This window comes from Lycorma delicatula, chromosome 3, assembly GCF_047948215.1.
Source record: "Lycorma delicatula isolate Av1 chromosome 3, ASM4794821v1, whole genome shotgun sequence".
In the NCBI taxonomy this organism is placed as follows: Eukaryota; Metazoa; Arthropoda; class Insecta; order Hemiptera; family Fulgoridae; genus Lycorma; species Lycorma delicatula.
Genome location: NC_134457.1, coordinates 25,823,695 through 25,849,560, shown reverse-complemented (window position 1 = coordinate 25,849,560; position 25,866 = coordinate 25,823,695). Strand labels below are relative to the sequence as shown.

At 29.0% G+C, this 25,866-nt stretch overlaps 1 protein-coding gene across 1 annotated transcript in view; it reads left to right on the top strand.

Annotated features, from left to right (window-relative positions):
• LOC142320824 (dynein intermediate chain 2, ciliary) overlaps nt 1-25,866 on the top strand; it is a 59,552-nt gene that overhangs the window by 10,471 nt on the left and 23,215 nt on the right. The window contains exons 4-7 of the mRNA XM_075358799.1: nt 10,535-10,690; nt 10,727-10,845; nt 15,152-15,431; nt 20,859-21,020. Coding sequence (XP_075214914.1) covers nt 10,535-10,690; nt 10,727-10,845; nt 15,152-15,431; nt 20,859-21,020 — 717 coding nt within the window. The remainder of the gene's footprint in view (nt 1-10,534; nt 10,691-10,726; nt 10,846-15,151; nt 15,432-20,858; nt 21,021-25,866) is intronic.

Sequence of the window (25,866 nt, the reverse complement as noted above, 5' to 3'; positions counted from 1 at the left end):
AAAAAACGTGCAGATGAGTTACTTCACACAAAACACATAAACACACTGCCCCTGTTGTGTTGCCAAATGACTAAGTAAAAAGTTGTCGCGAAACCGGTAGCCACACCTCCGTCAAAATCGACATCAGTGCTTGCTCCAAGGTCGGCTGCGAGATGCACAGTTGTAAGAGAATGTTTAAAAGCGTGATTTTGAACATATAGGTCTAAAATTTTAAAAAATTCTCACCAGTCACAAAATTCTCAAACCTCGGATATTATCCCAGACAGAACTAAAAAACCAGGACTGTCCGGGCTAATCCCGGATGTGTGGTAAGCCCACCAATATCTCCTACCCTGTTCTTCAGACATTAAAAAAATAATCATTCAGCCACCTATCTCTTGGGCCTACCTCTCTAACTTCCTTCTAAATAACCTTGTCCTTCTTGTAGATCATTATGTATCTTACTATGTTCCATTATTCTCTTTACATTTCCCATACCAATCATTCTTGAACTCTCTATTTTCTTTTGTAAGGATTTGCTTTTCATTGTATTTTTGACCCCTTCATTCTTTATTCTTTCCATCCTTGTATCCCAAACATATATTTTGTTGATGTCCATATATGCCAATTCATGTCTGAAACTGAACTAACTATAAAAATCCATTATTTTGTCGTATATGTAATTATCAGAATATATGCTTTATACATCATACATCACTCTCCTATTCCCCACCACCAAAACGATTGTATTATATTTCCAAGATATTTAAACTGCCAAAATTTTAGCTGTTGTTCTCTAATTATTACTCCACTTTATGGGTTTTCCTTCTTTCAGACTGTGATTACCATTTAACATTTACCTTCATTAAATCTCAACCCATACTGGTTTATAATTTCTTTCCAGATGTTCAACTACCTGATATGTTTCCCCACACCTTCAGATCATCTACATATCCCACTAAACTCATCATTCACGCTCCAAGCATTTCTAACCTTTTTCTCCCGAACTTCCCAAAGTCCAATCCCTCATTTGTCATAATGGGAAGGAGGTAACAACATAAAGTAAGAGATGCCTATAGGAGTGAAGTACATCAGAAATTTTAGTGGTTTTTTTAATGGTCATAGGGAACTTTGTGTTCCCTATGACTACTAAAGTAACTGTGAAAGGTCTCTGTAGTAAGTTTGAAAGTGACAGATATTTGAGTTTTGATAAAGCTATAATAAGCCTAGCGAATCAGAAGTAAAAAATAAAATGTTTCAAAATGAAACAAGCTTCAAAAAGATTAGGAGTAAAAGTAATGAATTACTTTTAAATCATAAATTTTGTATATAGCCAATTTAATTCTAAACTTATTAAAAGTTTTTGTCAGTGCATATTGTACACGTATGGTTTACAATTTCAGTGTAGTCTTGGCTCAGTTTCTGTTCTTGCTAGTGATAACTAACTTGTAGTTAATTATTATTAAAATAAAAATCAACTAATTTAAAAAAAATTAATCATACTATACTATATTCTGTTATTAATCTACCTGAAGGTAATTAAGTCACACTGCATATCAATAAAACTTCAATTCTTAACACTAAATTTGCAAATGTATTTTATTAAAAAATGTTTAAGATATTCTTCCTGAGATTAAAAACTTTTAGAAAATTCTCATTGCATATCAGTTATGTACTGATACCGAACTCTTTCATTTTCTACTTTCTCCTTGGTAACACTGTTTGTTGTAACATAGTTATAGTAAAATCTTAATTGAAACATTCCTTTAGATTAGTTTACAATTTGGTCATCATATCCAAAGAAATGATTTCATTCTGATTGTTAAATGTTTCTTCAGAAGTTAAACTAGAAAAAGTTGCATAACTTATACAATAAACTATACATATCTTTAAAAACATTTATTTACAACTATATGTCACATATGCCTACAAGTTGCTCTCAATCAAATTTTACAATTAGTGGCGGTAGGCAAATTAATAATTTGTCAAACGTGTATTATGGGACTGTATAACAATTTCTCTATATTTTGTTTGCTTTTCTTTAATTCACAATGTTTTTTTTCATGTTTGTGCTCAAATCTTGCATCCTTAATTTAACATACTTCGTGACATTTCCAATTGATGAAATTTTGCACAGTTACTAAGGTCGGGTGACAATACAATTTTCCACCATTACTTTTGCTAACATCCTCCTGTACGGGAGTAAATTAAAGGTGTGGGTGTAAAAAACTGCTCTGAAAATCTGGTAAACTTGGTACAGGAAGTTTTTGTGGTTTCAAATTTAATATATATATATATATTATATATATACCTATACATATAAAATTAACATACTAATTAAACTTGTGCAAAGTATGATAATAATTTGATTAAAGTATGACTAAAAAGTAAAAAGCAAGTTTTTAAAAATTTTGGATGATTTTTGTAATATTAATTATTTCATATTCATATGTTTGTATAAATTTTCTTGGCAGTACTAACAATATACTTCCATTACTATTTTGGCTATGTTTCCTCCAATTTTAAATCAGTAAAGTATTAAGGGCAGGTAATTTTCCATATACTTTTGATATTTATTCAGTTAATTCCATGTACAAGTTAATATTATTTTTGGATAATCTAAAATATTAAAATTTTGCCAGAATTATGAAGTATTAGTCTGGTCATTCTGTAAACACAATCATAAACAAGGTATCAGATATCTATTATATCCTTTCTTTTTATTTTTATAAAAACAATTTAATAATTTTGTCTTAGAAATGTTGAAATTTGGTTTTTTGTTCATATGGAATATCTCCAGGCATGTTTATCTCCTGCATGCACCTTGAAAATAATGTGTTTTTTATTTTTTGTCTGTTTATAAAGGAATCTATAATTTGGATATGGGTATTCATTGTAAATAAATAAACAAATGGATTATACAGATTTTATTGCAGTAAACTCAATCTTAAGCAATACTTTTTGTTTTGTATTGAAAAATTGCAATAACAATTGGTTGTAGCTTAAAAATGGTACTACTGTCTTTGATGGTTAATTAAGAGTTTTGGAAATCACACAATTTTAGGAAAAGCAAATAAAGTTTATCGGACTTCTTGGAACTATGGGAAGTGCCTGCCATCACTCATGTTATGTTGCACTAGCTAACTTACTAGACCTTATTAACAATTTACAAATGCTAGCTTTGAGCACTAGTTGGTTATTGAGATGCACTAGTGCCCATTATAGTTAATAGAATTATCATCACTTTGACTAACATTTCCCATATTTTTCTATTAATATAAATTATCACTTTTTTTTCTAACAATTGAATTTTTATTTAAAAAAATTCTTTTAAGAGTATTTGTAATACTGTTTTAATTCTTATCTAATTTTTACTCAATCTGTGTTAAATATTTTTGCTAAAAAAGAAAAAAAAATTCTAAGTCAATAAATTAATTTCAGAAGAGACACCAAAGGTTAAAAGAAAGGAGTCAAAGACACCTAAAAATGAGAAGAAAGAAGAAGACAGTCAGTTTTGGGCTCTTTATTTGAAAGATCTTTCTTTTTTATTATTATTGTATTATTTACTTGCATGCTAATTTTTTAATTAGATTTTTATAAAAATTCTGTAATTTTTTTGTGATCAAAGGAAATAATATTCTTTGTTTATCCTGAAAAACATGTCAACAATATGCTCCAAATACTTCAGTATAGTCAGAATAAATACCGATTAATACACAACATTCAGTTCTTAGTTTTAAATGCCAATATATTACAGTTTTGATATTATTTTATTTTCACCTGCTATATATCAATCTCTCAAGTTAAATGAAAGTTGTAATAATTTTGAAAATACTCTTTCACCTTTAAGATATTTCACCCAATAATGAGTTTAAACAGAGTTTAAACTCATAGTTTTAGGTAATGAGTTTAATTATCTTAATAATGAGTTTTTGTGACAGACAAAAAACAACCTCATTTGATAGTCTCTTTTTGACAGTTATTGGTGAAAATTATAAAAGATTATCAATTATTTTTTAATGACAAACCAAATCAAATTTATTAAATGTAATGTTTAAAAAATTCACAACATACATCTTCATTGATTAGTTGTTCATTCATTGGATATCAGTCCTTAGCATATCAGTTGATATTATTGCTTTTTAAGTTGACACTGATTAATGATCTATTTTGGGCAAGTAAATATTCTTGTGTTTGTTCTTTTAATATGTTTATTTTTTGTCAAATTTAGTGGGTAAATACCATGCAAGTGTGTAGTATAATAATACCATATTTTCAATGTTTTTAGACTATGACTTTTTCATGTTATGTGTAACTAAAAATTCACACATGCCTGTTAAGACCTTTAGTAATTCTGCAGTCTGGTAAACATAAATGGACAAAACAACTTGGTCATATAACATTTGAAATCATCTCATAAATAAAGAACATAGAATACTGCATTAATACCGTTAAAACTGTAACCATTCTTTACACTAATATTTTATTAATATTTATAATATTAGATTTAAGAAATGTTTATAACATCAGATTTTCAAGAAATTGTCAACAGAACTGTACACGAAACTGGTATACATAACTGAAATAATAACTTAAGCCATTCTGAAGAAACTATTTAGTCTCTGAAATGCTCTTTAGAAGGCTTCTATTCCACCCTGTACACTTTTTTTTAATTCAGACAGATTGGTACAGCTTACAGTAAGAAAAATTAGTGTTATTGCCAAGTGTTAAAAAATTATGAACAAGAGTTAAAATTGAGAAACATTTTGAAAAAATCCACATCTCGTTATTTTTTAACACAGAAGGGTTATATTATATGTCACTTTTTCTAGTAATATATGCCATGCACAACTTCATCATGGTCTACAATTTTTAAGTAAGTTTAAGGTTTCATTGCTTTTGTTTGAATATTGTGATTAGTAGAAAACTTTAATAATATTATAGTTAATATTATACTATTAAAAATTTTAAGAGAAACTTTTATTTCCTTTGATTACGATAAAGTAAATGAATATCTTTTCAATAATACTTTTTAGGTAATATATATTAAATCTTTTTTTTTTACGTAACTTAACTAGTTATATTTTTTTAAATAATTTTATGTTGATTGCTTTTTCTAGTTTCTGTTAGAAAGATGTAGTTTTGAGTAGATATTATTTTCAAGTGTCTTTAACTTGTGTGTCTTATTCAGTCTTTATTTTTAACTAGTTTTTCTTTAGGAGTTTTATATATTATGTGTTCTTGTGTTGTCTGTAATATAAAATGCTATATTATATATGTGTTTAATTACACACGTGTGTTCATCCTGTTTTTCAACTACACACTCCTTTATGTTTTCTAATATTCTTGTGTGTTTGTGTCTTTGTAGTTAAATCTCTTGTTTAATTTTGATTAGATGTTTACTATTTAATGTGTAGTATTACAGTTATGTGTGTTACTATCATGGGTAATAAAATGTAATAAAATTGTTTCAGTTAGTCATTAAAAAAAAAGGTTAAACAAAATTAGGTTAGTAAAAGGTTAGGTTAAAAAAAAGGTAGTTCATATAATCATGATAAATTCATGGACAAGATTTACAATTTTGTTAAAAAGATAAACAAAAATACAATTGTGTTTGTAACTGAGTGATTCAGAGAGAAGCATCCTGCATAGGCGGATAATATAAATGACAATTACTTGATTATTAGATATAGAAGAAAAGTTACTAAAGGTGAATTCTTTAAATCTACAGTTGTTTGTTTAAGAAATTGCTATAGTACCAAGCTAATATAATAGGTAATAGTATTTTATGTGATCAAATTATATATGTGTTTGAATAGAAGCATCAATTTCTTTCTTCCTTAAGAAATTATAATAGAGATTAAATTATAATCCCATCCAGGACAAGGTTGGTATTTTTACATTCTACAAATTCATCTTCCATAGGCAGCTGTAATTACTGTAAGGAAGTAAATATACACAGTATTTTTTAAAATTGCATAAAAAAAAATCATACACTACCAAAACAGTAAGTAATTCTGATGTCTCAGTTTATTAACTAAGAACAATTTCAATTTTTAAAATTAAAATGTTTTAATTTTTTTTTTTTATTAAGTAATGGTTTTTAGTTTGTCTCTCAACACAGTTGAATTTGTATGTTATTCCTTTTTTCAACTCAACATTTGACAGTAAGAAGTATAATTATCAATTGATACAATTTTCTCTGAAAATAGGCTACAACAAAAAACATCAATTAGATAAATTTAGTTTATTTCTAATTATCTTCAAAACATGTTTTTTTAATTTATGGCTATAATATTATCTAAACAACTACAAATTTTATATAGTCACCTCAGTGATTCTAAGATTTTGAAAGATAAAACAAAAAAAACAAATATGTTTAACATTTAAATATATTAACATTTATTGTTTAAAAGAAATCAATGTACTTCGTAAAATGAAATGATTTTCTCTTATTAAGGACTTAATAAATTTACAGGATCCTGGATAAGATGGTGAATTGAATTTCCGTATAACTTAATAGTTTAGTTACATCTGGAACATTTTAGAGAATAGTTTTATAGAAATTGAAAAATATGATGTAAGGAATATCAAATGTCTAATAGCCAGTTCCTTCCATACTTTAGTGATGTCAAACAATTTTTATTTAGTTTCACTATGTGATGTTGGCATTGATTAGAAGCTAATGGCTAATATTTGATATCTATTAAAACTTAGAATAAAAAAGTAAATTAAATAAGCTTTATTTATAACTATTACTTTGTTAAATTAGTTACTTTATTGTAATATGATTATATAAATTTTCCAGTAAGGTTTATTTTTTCTAGTTCAGTTTACTTGTAAAATGTCCTTCAAAGAATTTTTATTATGCTGAATTTTACTTTTAGAATGACGATTTTCTTTGATTACGTTGTATTTATTTAATTATTTGACAATTTTATAATTTTCATAAAAATAGTCATATATGACTTCTGTACTATATATACTTCTTTGTGGTGTGGGTGTGTATGTTGCAAGTTGAAGTTTGTGTTAACATTTTTGTGTATTAGTAGTTATTCAATAATAAATTAATTTAGGCTTATCAAGATATTTCTAATGTGTATAAAGAGTTTTTTGTTACTGCAGGTTTGTTAGTTATTCTAGAAAACATTACAAACAACCTGATGGCCTCTTAAGAGTTTTCCATTTGGTCATCCTAATGACAGAAAAATACACAGACATTCACCAATAACAAATATGCCAATAAAATAATTTAGTCGAGCTAATACATTGATACATTAATAAGACGACTCAGGACAATGTGAAAAGTTACTAACATGGATAAACAAAATATACCACAGATTAAAATTACTGTTGAATATGCTCAATAAACAAATACACTTTCTTGAGGTAAAACACCAAAAGCAATCGACAAAAACATTTTCAAAATATGCAGAAAACCTAACAATAAAGATTTTTTCTTGCCCAGTACCTCAAACCACCCAATCCTACACAAACTGAATGCTTTAGAAGTATGAACAAGATTAATCAATAAACTTTTTGTGTATGAAAACCAAATAAAAAATTCAGCACTGTAAAATATCTATTACATGCAAACGGCTGTTAAATAAACACTTGTTGACATACTTCCATGAAAATAAAAACCAAAAATGTATCATATAACATACAAAAAGTAAAACTTAAAACAGCTCAGAATTTGAAAAACATGGAAATATGTGGTCAAAAAAAACATAAAAAAAAAAAAAATATATATTACATATACATTTTTCTTATAAAATTATAATAAAAAAAAAGCTATAAGAATGTGTTATTAAATATGTCTTAATTAATGTGTGCCCTTATTACATGATAAATAAAAAATTACCACATTAATTTAAAAAAATAACTAAAAAAAATTTTGTGTTGACACATTGTTACGTAAGAGAAGAAATTTATTAGAAATAGTTTTATAAAGTAAAAATTGGTATTTTACTACATATCACTACTTTGGTAAAGTTAATTCAACAAAGAATTTACAGAATATTGTACGTTATTGGAACATAAAAATCAAGTTACATGTATTAATTATATAAAATTATGCCAGAAAATTAACCCTTAAAAAATCATTCCTATCCAAAGTATTGCATTTTGAATTTTATTTAATCCATCTGATAGATTCAATCTTAAATGACACTAACAAAAGATGTTGCCAATGTGTTATTGATACTTTAATGGTTTTTCATACTTTTTATGTATATGATATTGACTATATATATATTTCACTTTTAAGGCAGTTTAATGCCATTGGTTAGACAGTTAACTGAATATCGGTTCAAAATTAGTTTTCATTTGATGAACATCTTTCTATCATTTTTGTAAGTTTTTCAGTTTTTATTTTACGTAAGTGCATTAATGTTCTTTCATTCACATACAGCTCAGCAAATTTATAAACATCTATTTTACCTTTAAAAAATTTTTCCAAAATATCATCAGATTTTTCTTCTGTTTCTTTTGCTAAATTTTCTAATGATGTTAATATATTTTTTAATTTGTTAAATTTTTTAATTTTATTTAATTCTAATATTTGCAATTTGTCTTTTATGTTATTATTCAGGATTTCTCCATCTGCTATTAAATTTTGAAGTTTTTCCTTAGACTTTAAATAGTTATTTTCATGTGATAGATTATGTTCTAACAAAGACAATTGACTATTTAAAACAGATTTTTTATTTTTATTTAATATTTTATTTACCTTTGCAATCACCTGATCATATCTTTCTTCATTTTCTAATAACATATGCAAATCATTTATTTTTAATTTTTTTAAGCTGTTTATAAAATCTGCAATATACTTTGCTATTTTATCATCATGAATGCTTAACATATCCATTAATAATAAAAATAAATTTTTTTATTGTATTAAGCTATAAACATTAGAAATTTGTTTTCATTAATATGCAGTTTAAATTAACCTCTAAACAATTCAATATCACACATTAAAATTTTAAAATATTTGTAATTATTATTATTATTATTATTAAAATTATACTGTAAGGAATGCAACATAAGAACCAAAAATATCCTCTTATCAAATTAAATTATAGAACTGCAAGGATTTATATTGTTTTGGTTATTAACTAATTGATTTTAACCTCAAATGTTGGTAACACCCATGATTGAACATTGTGCTAATAAAAATAATCATATTTCTATTTCATAATCAAGATAGTTATAATTCAAAACTAAATGTCTACTTTTTAAAGCAAGTAAAAGAGAATGTCACTGAAAATTGGCAAGACTTGATATTTATATTAATTTAATATTGTAAAATAATATTTCATAACATTTTTGTTTATTTTCCTTTTGATATATGAATTTTGCATTTCTGTTGTTTTATTTTATCTGGAATTTATTTGAAAGTAAAATATGGCATAACAATAGAATTGTAATTCAAAATTTATTTATTTTTTGTAATTATATTAATATTTATTATTCGGTGAACAATTATTTTTCACTCTCATGTTGAAATTATCCACGGAGTTGAAGTTGATCTTGTGGTAAAATCTACATCACAAATTAGCTTATTAAAAGCTGATTTTTGAATCTGTAGTGAGGTTCAAATGATAGTAAAGGTAATAATAATTGTAATAATTTTTAAAGTATTATGTTTAATTATACTGTTTAAAGAAGGTAATAATAATAATCCTAGAAGAACAATAAAGGAGAAGCCATGAATTGTTACAAATGTAAACAGACAGTAGGAATAAAACACCCAACCCAGAATGAGAAACTAAAATAGAAGTATAAAGACAGGCTAACAAAAATACTGAAAAGAGAACTGAATGTAAGAAATAAAATAAAAGCTGTTAACATACATGCAAATACCAATTATCACATACTTGCTCAGATTAATAAAAATTTCGAGCAAATAAATCTTTTGTGGTCAAAAGATATAAAAACAGACACTAAGTGAGGGATTGGAAGGGTTATATGTTGAACATCAATGACATGAAACAAAGACTTGGGAGAAAATAGAAAACAGTAAACAACGAATTAAAAAAGTTGGTTAGATTTTCTACTTTGGAGAAAATTTATCCAGCAGAGAAAATCTGTCTGTCAGAGCATGTCTTGATTGTAGAAATAAAAGTTTGATTGTAGACAAAGTTTTGGATGGCAATGAATTAAAAAAAGGCTCCTCTGATATGGGTATATCTGCCGGACAGAAGATAACAGTTGGCATATTAGAGAATGTACATCTGTTGATGACGAGATGACAGGGAAGACTGGTTAGGAGTTTGATGAATGATATTGTAGATACACTGAAGAAGAAGGGATTGTTTGGGAAGTAAAAACAGAATGGAAGAATAAGTTATTATAGGAGAATAATTCTTCTGTAGTTTGGAATGCAGAAAATGGCATACTAGTTGAATAATATACTAAATAACAAAAAAAACTAATAAATAAAATAAAACTATTTTATTTTTATTATAATAAATAAATAAATAAATTAGTTTTTAACGAATAAATAAAAATAACAAATTAATTCTTTATACATGTGAATGGTTTTATTCATTAGGTGATGAAGTAGAAAGCGGAGGAGCTAAATTGGTACGTGATGATGGAGAAGAAGAAGGTGATGAAAATGAGGAAGAAGGTGAAGGGGAAGGAGAGGGTGAGGGTGAGGAAGAAGTTGAAGTTGCTGCTGAAGGTGAAGATGAACAGGAAGGAGAAGGTGGTGGGGAAGAAGGGGAAGAAGGAGAAGATGAAGAAAAAATAGATACAAAAGTATCTAAAACTGGGCCACCACCTCGTAGGAAAGCTAAAAAATTAACTAATCAATTTAATTTTTGTGAACGTGCAGCTCTTACGTATAATAATCCATATAGAGTAAGTGACCTTTTTAACAAATTTTCAATAATCTCTAATTTTCTTGATATATGTTATTTGAATTTAAGAATTTTATTTTTGTGTTTACAGGTTTAAGCTACATCTCTTTGTTATATTTATTTTTCTGAACCATAGTTGTATGTAAAAAGATCTTTTATTCAGTCAATGTTGTTAAGAAAATCAACATCATAATATACTTCTTCAGTTTTAAAATTAAGTTGACCGATTTTTTAGTAGATTCAGAAATTCATAACTAGTTTTACCACAATACCAATTAAATAAATTTTATTATTTTGACTTTAGTTCAACCCACTTACTGTAATCTGTTTAATTCATTTATTATTGGTAATTTTACTTAATACCAGAAATAAGCCAACCATATTGGCTACTCTTGAGAATGTTATGCAAAAGGCTTTTTAAAAGTACTGAAAATCTGTTTATTTTTGGTCCCTCTGTTTTCCTATTGATCGTTAATTCAGCCATCATCAGTACAAAACAAGAAAAAAACGTCAAAATTGAGTTTATTCTTCCTTGTATCTGACACAGCATGTGTTCAAATACTGCATTCAATAGCCAGTTTATTTAATTTTTCTTTAATCCATTGATTTTATTCTGATTACTAACTTTATCAAAAATGCTAGACATGCTGAAAGTTCTTCCTAATATTCATTGGATAATTAGCTCAACATATTGACAATGTCTGTTCAGCTTCCATGAGTGCCTTCAGGTGATTAGTGATATGTAGGCCTACTCTAGACATCCTGTTGCTAGTGAGATACAGTTTATAATTTCTGAAATGATTCAGTGTAACACAAGTGTGAGCTTCTTCTTGATCCCCAGCCGTATTGGAATTTCAGGCAATGAGAGCACTGTTTGTTTCCTTTCACAAATCGCATTGTTTTTGATGATCTTGCCTGTTTTCTTAAGAGGGGGTTCATGATGAGAGGTAAAGTGAGTGGAATGCTACCATCAACAATAAACTTCATCCAGTTAAGACCACTGTGTCACCGTTGAGCTCTTCATCTAGGATTAACCATCTAGAGGAGGTTATGTATGCTATGCACATAGAGCACACTAGACTTGCTGAAGGTCATCTCATGACTCAGACCGATGCACCTGTTCGCTGCGACTGCCAATTGACGTACACCACATTTTTGTGGATTGTGTTATGCGGCATTGCGTAGAAAACTTATATTGGGGCTATTATCTGAAATATTTTAGGGCACAATATGATGATGTTAAACAGTCTTGCTGTTTCTTAAGGCCGTGCGTCTGTACTGAACGATCGTATGTTTTATAATGTATTTTTAATATTTTGCCTGTTCTATTGTGCTTTTTGATTTTTTAATTTATTTTTATTATTATTTAGTTTATATATCCGTGACATTTAGCAATTGTTGGTAAAGAACTAGTTTGTTATTGCAGAAGCATTGCTTCCGGGCACCAATAACGAATCTTCGTTATGCGCCCCAAAAAAACTGTTCTTTTCAATTATTTGGTTAAGAATTTATCATTCCTCAAGTTTATTTTAACATCTTTTTATTTTATCTTTATTGATTTGTTTTTCCAATTGGGTAAGACAATTTAGTTCTGTATCTTTTTATTATTGTATTGTATATAATAATTTATTAATTATATGTTTATAATTAATTGTATTTTTTGCTAATAAAAAAATTACTTCTGTTCAACATTTAGTTTAATCTCCACGCTCAACATTCATTTCTTGATCAACATGATGAATGATGATAGTACTTGATACATAAAGTTGGCTTAATTAGTTAGCCCTGAAAACATATTTTTAAAGCGCAATAGAATGTTTATAAGAATTTGTTCGCGGTAGTGGTAGTGCATCACTATAACCGATGTAACTTGTTCTTCATTTGAATGTTTTTGATTGTGGCCTTAAATCTTAATAACGATTACGTTTATTATTACTATCAATATTATTATAGTTTATATTTTTAATACTATTTTGATAATCAGGATTCTGTTGTGCTTGTGAATAAGGTTGCGCATTTAAATTTACATAAATGTTAAGATTCGTTTTTGGTACAGGCAATTTCCTTTGATGTTTATTGAAGGTTTTCAGTGGCGTGCGTAGATCCTTTGTAAAGTCAAATGGTTGTTATTTAGGGGTTATAAAAGTCTTCTCTTTTCAGATACTGTATAGGTTTATGCTTCGATCGAGGAATATTCTCTGGAGATAACTTTCGAGATGTATTTTGAAATACTGTCACCTCGTTGCGACAGATAGTTATGATTATTATCGGTATTTGAATGATCTTGTTTGTCTTAGAATATTGTAAAATTGTTTATTATTATTGTAAAGTTGTTTGATCGATGACATCGATACCCTAGGTTGTGGTTATACTGAGACGAAGAAAACAAAATGTATTCCGACGTTAGACATTTGTTTTCTGATTTGTATTTGTTGATACCCAGAATAGTATGAATCATGTTCATTTAACTTTCCTTCGATTATTTTTTTCTTTATTACATCGCCAACACATGAAATGTATGAGTAAGCTCTACCAATTTTTCTCAGTGACTGATTCTTAGATAAACAATAAGTATTAATTTCAGAGTTATTATATCCTGTTTTAGAATAATTAAATTTGTCCATATGAATATGTGTATTATGTTTCTTTGCGCAGATTTTACATAGATTGTTAGAGCAGCGTTGATTAACAGAATGGCCCTTACGCAAACAATTAAGAAACAATTATTATTTTCCAAAAAGGCTTTTCGATCATTAATGGACAAATTTAAAAATTCTTTATATTGATATAAGTAGTGATTGGAATTACAGAATGAACATTAATTAGACTTAGAAAGATAACTAACAGTATGTCTTTTATATTGTTTGTTGTGATTTAAAGTAAAGCATTTAGTGAAAGCTTTGGTTGCATTGTTATAACATTGCCTTTTGGTTTCGTTTTCTATTTTCACTTGCGTGTTTGAAGTGACTACGTTAATGTTTTCGAAAAGTTGGCTTCTTATTTTAAGAAATTCTATGAATTCTTTGGATGTTGGAAACCTTTGATTTGATAATTTCTCCTTCCACAGTCTTATGTTGTGATCCAATTTTGATGTTAAAGATGATTGGACTACGATAATTCGTATGTATTAACGGGAAGCTGCATTGCTTGAAGCGAATGTACATGTGATGAAATTTCATTAATAAAATTAGATAGAGTATCTAGGGATTCTCTCTTAATAAAATCTAATCTTTAGATAAAATTAGCATTATGAAATGCGATTAAATATTGTTTAACATATCTTGTTTTTAGTAAATCTAAGGCAATTAGATAATTCTCATTAGTAATAGATAAATTTTTAATAATGGCAATGGTTCATCTTTTAGAGAAGAATGCGAATAATGAAGTAATGAAGATTTTATAAATCTGTTAAGTAAACGTTTTTGTATATCAGATCAATGAAATTTTTATAATAAAGTTGCCACAAAAATGCTACTTGTGAATAAAGGTAAACTAATTGGGTTTAATTGTATTTGACTAATTGGTGTATTTGAAATGTTTTCAACAGATTGTTTTTTATTATTATTGTATTCATTAAGTATTGCAATTTACAATCAATGGTGCATGTCTTCCTCAATCTGTTCTTGGTCCAGTGATAGGACATCATGAAAATCTATTTCAAGCTTAGATTGAATAGGGTCATATTTGCCTTGTAGATCTAAAAGGTTGCGTAATTTAATTTGTAAAGCATGACTATCATGATGTAGCAAATCAAATCTATCATTGAATGGCTTCCTTGATACTTTAGAATTTATAGACTTTTTAGAGCCTTTATAGATCCTCTTTGAATTATTATCTTTTCTACATTCATAATATTAATAATGTAAATTATTGACCATAAAATTAAATATAGAAGAAAGTGAAATAATATTACTTTAATGGTGTGAAAATATTCATTGTTGCAAATCATCATCCATTATATCTGTATGTCTGTGAATCCTTTATGACAATAATAGTAGATTGATTTTGTCTGTCTGCTTTTTTAATTTTTTTTTTCAGATGATTTAACCTTTTTTTGTTTAAGCTTTGTAATCATACATACATAAGTAAAAAATTCTGCAGTTTGTGGTATATTGTATTCTCTTTTCTTATCTTTCATAAATGCCTCTTTCAGTTATTATATTTAATCTTATCACCATATTTTGTGTACATTTAATAGCTCAATAGCATCGTTTGCATGAAGAAATTTCTCTTACAACCTGTTTACTTTTAAAATTATTATTGTTTTACTTATTGCAATATAAATAAATGTATAAAAAATTGTACAGGAATTAGGTACACAAACAATACCACCACCAAGAGCAACATTTAGTGATTATGTAACTCAGTGGATTATATATGATATTTACCAAAATGACTATGAAGCACAGCAAAGGGAAAAAGAAAGAGAGAAAAGAGAAAAAATGACAACACAACCCAAAAGAGAAGAGATTAGTAAAAAAAGATCTGATAAAAATGCTATGGATTCAGCTACATATAGAATGTTGCAGGCAGCAAAAATATTAGAAAGAATGATTAATCAAAATACGTATGATGAAATTGCTCAAGGTAATTTTTAGTGCTTATTTTATGATTAATTATATTTTTTTAAGACATAAAAATGATTACTTTTAGCGGAGGATCTGGCTTAGTAGTTTAATATGGTTAAAATAGATTTTTCACACCCTATTATTCCAGTCAGGGAATAGCATTTTCTTATAAATGCTAAAAACCCTAATTACTGCAGCAATACCAGTTATTTAAAATTCTATCTTAGGTAAAAAATTATTAAAATTAAATATTTCAATCCTTATGAGTGAACTTTGACCTATAACTTTAAAATAAAGTGTATTGTTTCTGACGTTTTTCAACATTATTATATTCTTTTTATTTATTTATGAACACAAAATTATTAATACAAAACAACACTTAGAACAGTTTGTGGTGATGAATGTCTTAAATTATTTGGTCTAAAGGAATATTATGTAACTGTTAAAAGTTGTATTACAGATAAAGAGATATGATAAATAGTCATTGAATAAAATAAACTGGAAAAACAAAAAATGCTGAAAAGCATTAATAAAAAAATCTCATAAAATCAAAAACAACAACTATTTTGATTGCTAAACAATTAAAATTAGTAGATACTGAGGAATTGACATATTAAAAAAGACAAAAAAGGAGAAAATGATAACAAGTATGTAATAGTAATAATTCATCAACAAAGAGTATAGATGAAACACTACAAATCAATTATTTCTAACAGTGTTTATAGGAAACAACTGTTGAAAAATATAAGAATATTATTTCAGACAATCTCAAGTTAGCTTTTATTAATATATCAAGTAAGTTTTCATTAAATTACTTTTTTATCTTTCGTGAAAACTTAAGTTTTCATTAAAATTACTTTTTTAACTGGTTTACAACAACTGTATGTATTATCTTTTTATGAAAAAACAAAAGAAAGAACTCCAAGAAAAAAAAAGTAAAAGAAACACTCATTTTATAATCCTATAAATTTTGCTTATATTTCTTTGTTGTTAGTATATACTTTTCATTTATTTACTACTTTTTTTCATTTATAAATTTTTTATTTTAATTTAATTTTTTTTATATACAAATTTATAAATGATCTACTGAAGATGACTGTTTAACAACTAAACTGGCTATCTAGTTTTAGACATTTAAGTAATTTTTTTTTGAAAATGGCTTTTGAGTGCTTTCTTGTTTTTCCAATTTTGAAAACAAATTATAGATAGTTATGTACTACATCACTGCAATATTTTTTTGACTTTTCATACAACACCTGTATACCACACACGTTTATATACTTTCACATGTGATTTTCTGCCAATAAATAGTATTGCTAAGACTATTTTTAGTATTAATTATGAAGTGCTGACTAAATTCCAGTGAATATTATCTAGCTTTTTTTGTCATTTGCTATAAGACTGGTAATATCCATTTTTCTTTTTCTTCCCTGCTATTACTTAAAACTCAAAATATTCTATGTCCTTTCTAGTTTATACCCTCTTCTTTACATTCTAATAAAACGAATGCTCATCATTTCTGAAAGCCTTAAAATATTACTCATTAACTAGTACTTTTTAATTTTCTTTTTTCCAATTTTCTTAAAACCTCTTCATTTAAATTTTCATAACCCATCTAATTTGCAAATTTCTTCTCTAACACACAAGTTTCAAGTTCCTTTTGAACCTTATCTGTTCTTATATATTATTTCTATAAAGTGCTACATTTCCTATCAATAGTTAAAAATTTTCTTTCTAATTCCGAAAACCAAGTTTGATACTATTATGTTTGAATGAAATATTGCTTGAGTTAACATACTTCTGATATCTTCCTTTATTTGTTCTTTTTACTTCCTTGTATGAAGTAAAGGAAGTATTGTGATTGTGAAAAATTATGGTTTCCAGATTTCGATTGAAACATCCATTTTGACCATACCTGAATCCATTTTGACTAGTTTTGGTGTGACATCTATGTACATATGTACCTCATATAACACAAAAATGATTAGATGTAGGATGTTGAATTTTGGATTTAGGACTGTTTTACACCTCCCATTTTGATTGCAATCGACTGAACCAAAAGTATCCAAAAAAGCCCAAAATCGAAAAAAAATTGGATTTTGAACTTTTTCTTAACTGCAGTAATAAGCCCTCATTGAGAGCTTTTCTTAACTTTTGATATATAAGTGGTGTTTATTTTCATATGTTCCAGAATTACAGCCAAATAAAATTTTAATTTATGAAATATTTAGATCATACTAGGGGAAAGCACATCGGTTTGAATCCGACTTCATTTCTGACTTTTTTTTTAAATTTAAATATATTGATTTAATAATTATTAACCTCTGATTGAAAAAAAAATTACAATAAATAATAATTCAATAATAGCAATAAAAAACTGAAAAACTATGCGCTTTTTCCAATCCCCAAAACACTTCTGGAACTCAACCTTTGGATTAGTGTTTCGCTCTTTCAGCTATTTGATTTTAATCTTATCTATGCTTGTAAAATAATGGCCCTTTAAGGTTCTCTTTATTTATGGGAATAGAAAAAGGTCACATGGGGCCATGTCTGACAAATATGGTGGCTGGGATATCAATAAACTGTTATTTTTGGCTAAAAATTGAAGTACAAGCAATGAAGTGTGAGCAGGTGCATTATCGTGGTGCAAAAACCATGAATTGTTTCGCCACAAATCTGGTTTTTTCAGATTGCTTTATGCAAATGGCATTGAACTTGTAGGTAATACTCCTTATTGATTGTTTGACCTTGTGGCAAGAACCCATGCTGCACTATGCCGTAAAAATTGAAGAACACAGTTAGCACAACCTTCACATTCGACCTACATGTCAAGTTTTTTTTGGTCTTGGTGATTCAGAATGCTTCCAATGGGACGATTGAGAGTGACTTAGTTTTGACATCATATCTGTAAACCCATGTTTCATTACCTGTTATGACACGTTTCAGTAGTTCTGCATCGTTATTGACTTCATTTAGCAACCCCTGAGCAACTTCCATTTGCCACAGTTTTTGTTAAAAATTCAATAATTTTTGAACAAATTTTGCTGTCCACATTTCATACCCAAAACATCCAAAAACATTTCATGGCATGAGCCAACTGATATCCCAACATCATCACTGACTTCTCTGATTGTGATTCAGCAATCACTCATAATCATTTCTTTCACTTTTTCCATGTTTTCGTTGATTGTTGATGTGCTGGGGCGTCTGGGGTGCTCGTCATCTTCAACGTCTTCACGACGTTCTTGGAAACGCTTATACCACTCGTAAACTCTTACCTTATTCATAGCAGACTCACCAAAAGCAATATTTAACATTTTTAAAACATTGCTACACTTTATTCCGTTCTTACAGCAAAATTTAATACAAATTCTCTGATCCATTATTTATAGAAATAAAAAATCGCCGATCGTACCAAAACACATGTTATCCTTTTGACAGCTGACAACAGACTAAACATTCAATATGGCTAAAAATGTACAGATACTTTTGAGACATGTTTACATATACAACAATGAAAAAATCCTGATAATTGGAAAATTCCAACCTGTGAAATTTCAAAATTCTCATTTAATTCAAAACATAGTATGAGATACATACGAGGTGTGGCTATTAAATAATGAGACTAATGCTACAAAATATTTTATTTTAAATTTTTATATATTTAGTTATTATCCTCTTCAACATACACTCCTTCTCTATCACTACAATGCTCCATGTGAATTTTCCATTGTTCTAAACAGTGCTGAAAGTTTTCTGTGATCTCTTTAATGATGCGTGTCGCTTTTTCTTTTACAGCTTCTACATCTGAAATCTTATTCCTTTTAATGCAGTTCTTCCTTAGGGAACAGATAAAAGTCACATGGTGCCAGGTCAGGCAAATAAGGTGAATGGTCTAACACTGGGATGTTGTACCTGGCTAGAAACATCTTGACAGACAATGCAGTCTGAGCCGGTGCGATGTCCTGATGAAGAACACATGACTTGTTCTTCCACAGTTTGGGTCATTTTTTTCTTATTTTTTCACAGAGTTGAGCAACGACCTTGAATAAAGACAAGAATAGTTAACAGACGGTCAGATCAGATCAGATTACCAATTTTTTCAATATTCTTATCAGTTTTTGACATGGAATGACCCAGGTGAACATCATCTTCAATGTCTCTTGGCCATCATGGAAATGCTTAAACCACTGAAAAACCCGCGCATGTGATAAACATTCACTGCCATATAATTTTTTTTTAGTAAAATATACGTTCCAGTAGCGGTTTTTCCAAGTTTCATATGAAATTTCACAACAATTCTTTCCTTTAATAAAATACTTATAATTTTTCGGCAAAACAAAAAACAGATGTTATACAAACGAAGGCCATGGCCAGACTAATATGTCTACAAAAACTGGAGTGGCAACAATCGAAAGAGACTTCACATTGCACAGCTGTTGGTCGTATGAATTTGGCACATGCACAGTTCTTCTGTAGCAGTATTAGTCTCATTATTTAATAGTCACACCTCATATAAGACTTACATTTATTTAAAGAGTAATAAAGGGACTTTTACTCTAACCTAATATTTCAGGTAAGATTGCTGAATTAATAATTGTACAAATATTTGATGTTAATAAAAACTAATATTTTAGCAATTGTGTAACTGTCTACTTTTATTAAAGAATTGGAGGATCATATGTCACTTTCAAATGAAGTAAGTTTAAGTGAAGTGCAGCAAAAATGTGTATATGCAATTTTATAGGTGTACGAGGAAGTCATGTAGAGTCCGCATCAGAATTTTTATAATTTATAAAGGGACCTAGTGGGTCCCGTATCTCAAAATTTTGATATTAATCCTTCAAAAAACTACTTCTCCTAAATATGAGAAATATTTTAGATTCTGTGAAAAGACATCTTCAGGTTTGATAATTGTATTTCTAGCCCTCTATTTTGCATCACAGTTTTCCTTTATTCTCCACAGAACTCCACTTGGTAACTTTCTTTATCTTTCTTCCATCTATCAACTGGAACCTGCTCTTTATGGTGGTTCCTTTTCCTCCATAGCGCAATCAAATTTAAATAACAAATTTAAATCATTTTATTCTTTTTTATTCTCATCTGTTCTCTACTTGTAGCTAAGCAAATAATGCACTAGCCCGTGCTTCTTCTTTGATAATTTCAATTTATAATGCTCACATTTTCTAAATACCACAATTTTCAATGCCTTTTATAAGGACTTTAGTAATAAAGAGGTGCACAGCCTTATTTGTCTGAAATGCATTATTAGATGATTGAGCTGATTGAAAATAACTGGATTGATTTAATTAACTTTTTACAAGTATTTTTATCATTAGTAAACATTTTGGCTGTATCACATTTGTTAAAAATGACAAAAATATTATTACCATGAATTAATTTTAATTTTGGAAACTTAAATATTGTTTGGTTTTATTTTTTACAGATTATAGATATTGGGAAGATCCATCTGATGAATACAGAGATTCAGAAGGCACTTTACTACCTTTATGGAAATTTTCATATGAAAAAACTAAGAAAATGAATGTTACTGAAATATGTTGGAATCCACTTTATTATGATCTTTTTGGTGTAACATTTGGTTCTTGTCAGTATTGATTATTTTTTATTTCTTTTTTTTTTTTGTCTTCAGTCATTTGACTGGTTTGATGTAGCTCTCCAAGATTCCCTATCTAGTGCTAGTCGTTTCATTTCAGTATACCCTCTACATCCTACATCCCTAACAATTTGTTTTACATATTCCAAACGTGGCCTGCCTACACAATTTTTCCCTTCTACCTGTCCTTCCAATATTAAAGCGACTATTCCAGGATGCCTTAGTATGTGGCCTATAAGTCTGTGTCTCTTCTTTTAACTATATTTTTCCAAATGCTTCTTTCTTCATCTATTTGCCACAATACCTCTTCATTTGTCACTTTATCCACCCATCTGATTTTTAACATTCTCCTATAGCACCACATTTCAAAAGCTTCTAATCTTTTCTTCTCAGATACTCCGATCGTCCAAGTTTCACTTCCATATAAAGCGACACTCCAAACATACACTTTCAAAAATCTTTTCCTGACATTTAAATTAATTTTTGATGTAAACAAATTATATTTCTTACTGAAGGCTCATTTAGCTTGTGCTATTCGGCATTTTATATCGCTCCTGCTTCGTCCATCTTTAGTAATTCTACTTCCCAAATAACAAAATCCTTCTACCTCCATAATCTTTTCTCCTCCTATTTTCACATTCAGTGGTCCATTTTTGTTATTTCTACTACATTTCATTACTTTTGTTTTGTTCTTGTTTATTTTCATGCGATAGTTCTTCATCTATGCCGTTCATTGTTTCTTCTAAATCCTTTTTACTCCCGGCTAGAATTACTATATCATCAGCAAATCGTAGCATCTTTATCTTTTCACCTTGTACTGTTACTCCGAATCTAAATTGTTCTTTAACATCATTAACTGCTAGTTCCATGTAAAGATTAAAAAGTAACGGAGATAGGGAACATCCTTGTCGGACTCCCTTTCTTATTACGGCTTCTTTCTTATGTTCTTCAATTATTACTGTTGCTGTTTGGTTCCTGTACATGTTAGCAATTGTTCTTCTATCTCTGTATTTGAACCCTAATTTTTTTAAAATGCTGAACATTTTATTCCAGTCTACGTTATCGAATGCCTTTTCTAGGTCTATAAACGCCAAGTATGTTGGTTTGTTTTTCTTTAATCTTCCTTCTACTATTAATATGAGGCCTAAAATTGCTTCACTTGTACCTATACGTTTTTGGTCTTCTCCTAACACTTCTTCCACTCTCCTCTCAATTCTTCTGAACAGAATTCTAGTTAAGATTTTTGATGCATGATTAGTTAAACTAATTGTTCTGTATTCTTCACATTTATCTGCCCCTGCTTTCTTTGGTTTCATGAATAAAACACTTTTTTTGAAGTCTGACGGAAATTCCCCTTTTTCATAAATATTACACACCAGTTTGTAAAATCTATCAATCGCTTCCTCACCTGCACTGCGCAGTAATTCTACAGGTATTCCATCTATTCTAGGAGCCTTTCTGCCATTTAAATCTTTTAATGCTCTCTTAAATTCAGATCTCAGTATTGTTTCTCCCATTTCATCTTCCTCAACTTCCTCTTCTTCCTCTATAACACCATTTTCTAATTCATTTCCTCCATATAACTCTTCAATATATTCCACCCATCTATCGACTTTACCTTTCGTATTATATATTGGTGTACCATCTTTGTTTAACACATTATTAGATTTTAATTTATGTACCCTAAAATTTTCCTTAACTTTCCTGTATGCTCCGTCTATTTTACCAATGTTCATTTCTCTTTCCACTTCTGAACACTTTTCTTTAATCCACTCTTCTTTCGCCAGTTTGCACTTCCTGTTTATAGCATTTCTTAATTGCCGATATTTCCTTTTACTTTCTTCATCACTAGCATTCTTACATTTTCTACGTTTATCCATCAGCTGCAATATATCGTCTGAAACCCAAGGTTTTCTACCAGTTCTCTTTATTCCGCCTAAGTTTGCTTCTGCTGATTTAAGAATTTCCTTTTTAACATTCTCCCATTCTTCTTCTACATTTCCTACCTTATCTTTTTTACTCAGACCTCTTGCGATGTCCTCCTCAAAAATCTTCTTTACCTCCTCTTCTAAATTCCACCGAATCATCTGACACCTTTTCTTCAGGTTTTTAAACCCCAATCTACATTTCATTATCACCAAATTATGGTCGCTATCAATGTCTGCTCCAGGGTAAGTTTTGCAGTCAACGAGTTGATCTAAATCTTTGCTTAACCATGATATAATCTATCTGATACCTTGCAGTATCGCCTGGCTTTTTCCAAGTGTATATTCTTTTATTATGATTTTTAAATTGGGTGTTGGCAATTACTAAATTATACTTCGTGCAAGACTCTATAAGTCGGTCCCCTCTTTCATTCATTTTGCCCAGCCCGTATTCATCCACCATATTTCCTTCCTTGCCTTTTCCAATGCTTGCATTCCAATCTCCAACTATTATTAAATTTTCATCTCCTTTTACGTGTTTAATTGTTTCATCAATCTCTTCGTATACACACTCTACCTCATCATCATCATGGGCGCTTGTTGGCATATAGACGTTAACAATCGTTGTCGGTTTAGGTTTTGATTTTATCCTTATTACAATGATTCTATCGCTATGCGTCTTGAAATACTCCACTCTCCTCCCTATCTTCTTGTTCATCATGAAACCTACTCCTGCCTGCCCATTATTTGACGCTGAGTTAATTACTCTAAAATCACTTGACCAAAAGTCGCCTTCCTCTTCTCACCGAACCTCACTAATTCCTACTATATCCACATTCATCCTATTTATTTCCCTTTTTAAATTTTCTAGCCTACCAACCTTTTTTAAGCTTCTAACATTCCACGCTCCGACTTGTAGAATGTTATTTTTTAGTTTTCTGGTGACCCCTTCCTTAGTAGTCCCCACCCGGAGATCCGAACGGGGGACTATTTTACCTCCGGAATATTTTATATCTGACCAAGGTATATACCGACCTGACCAAGAGTCGTTTTCCTCCTGCCAGTGAACCTTACCAATTCCTCCTGCATCAACATTTAAGTTACCCATTTCCATTTTTAAATTTTCTAACCTATTAACCTTTTTTTTGATGTCTAACATTCCATGCTCTGTCTCATAGAATGTTTCGTAGAATCCGATATGGTTGCACCTTCGGTCCAGCTACTCTGTATCCCTGAGCACTCAAGCCCCCTCACCAACGGCAAGGTCTCATGATTCATAAAGAAGGTTTTGTTTCATGCAATATATTTCTAAATGTTTTCTCTGTTTGAACAACTAAAAGATATAAATATACAATTTTTATTATTGTTGGAATTGTTACCCAACATGATTTTTAAGCTTACTTTCTGATTACAGTTTATAAGAATGCAACTTTTCCTTATCTTTAATCTTTTCTTATTGAATGTAGGATACTTTTTGTTATAAAACCTTATCATGGTACTGCAGTGCAAAACAGTATGCCTTACAATAATTTTGTTAGAAACAAAATAAGTAATGCATGTTAGTGCATTGTTGGACCATGTTAGTACATTGATTCTCAACTGACATTTTAATTGCCAAAGACAATTATATTCTTATATCAGCTCAAACATAAATATAAAAAAAATATATTAAATATGAAAATTACTGTAGCATGCAAATTAATTCAAACAGATGTTATTTGATACAAAATAATTTTTTATTTAAAAAAAAATCATACCTTTACAGTTTGTGAATATTTAGAAATTAATATGTCCTTCTTGAATTCTTAATCACTTCACGCACACAATTTGGCATTGATTCAACAAGTGTCACATCTTTTTAAATTTCATCATCATGAAACCCATACCTACATTATTGCTTTAATGAGGTCAGTTTTTGTGGTATAAATCATTTCTGAGTCATTTTTTGACTATTGCCCAAAGATTCTCAATTGGGTTTAAGTTGGGGAGTTGCTTGGCCTCAGTAGAACTTTAATGTTTCATTCTTCGAAAAAGTTTTCCACTTTTTTGCCAGTATAGCAAGTTTCCAAATCTTGTTGGAACACTCTGTTGCCTCTTGAAAATTTGTGCCATAACCCTTTCCTTCAGAAGATATATTTATCACTTTTCAACATACCATTTACTGGAAGTAATGAACAAGAATCTTTAAATGTGAAACAACCCCAAAATATTTTTTCTGGAAATGTTAACTGATTGTTGGATATGAGCCAGTGAAGTAATTTCATTGGCTGCTTTTCTAACATCAGATGAACCCTTTGTCCCTGGACATAAAAATATGACACCAAAACACAACATTTTTTCAGTCTTCTTGGGTCTAGTGCTTTGGCCCACAAGATCATTATTTTGCACATTGCTGGCGTTAAAAGCTGTATTTTAGCTGGCTGATGAGCTTACAAGCTCATCAAGCTGCAAGAAGCTGGCATTTAACAGCTTTCACATGTAAATCATTTTTCACTGGCTGCTAATTCTCAATATAAGTTGACAGCAGATAATTTTGGATCAGGTTTACTTTTTCTCACTAATAACCAATCCTATGTTAGAGTAGTTTTCCTCTTACGGAGACATTTGACTTTCCTTTGAGATGAAAAGGAACCAATATGTTTAAACTGGTTTAAAATAACATTCACTCTCCCTAATCCAACATCACACTCAGAAGGTATTTGTTGTTGTCATACTGGTATGCTCAGAAAGAGAAAAAAATTCAGAATGCTTTCTTGAAGTTATTTCTATTATTATATATTCAAGACACACAAAACAAAAAGTATGAAAATATGATTTTGTAATAAAAAAAAATCAGATAAACATTCACAAAACTATTTATAACACGAAAACTGCTAAACAATCAAACAACAATATTTCACATTACACAGATA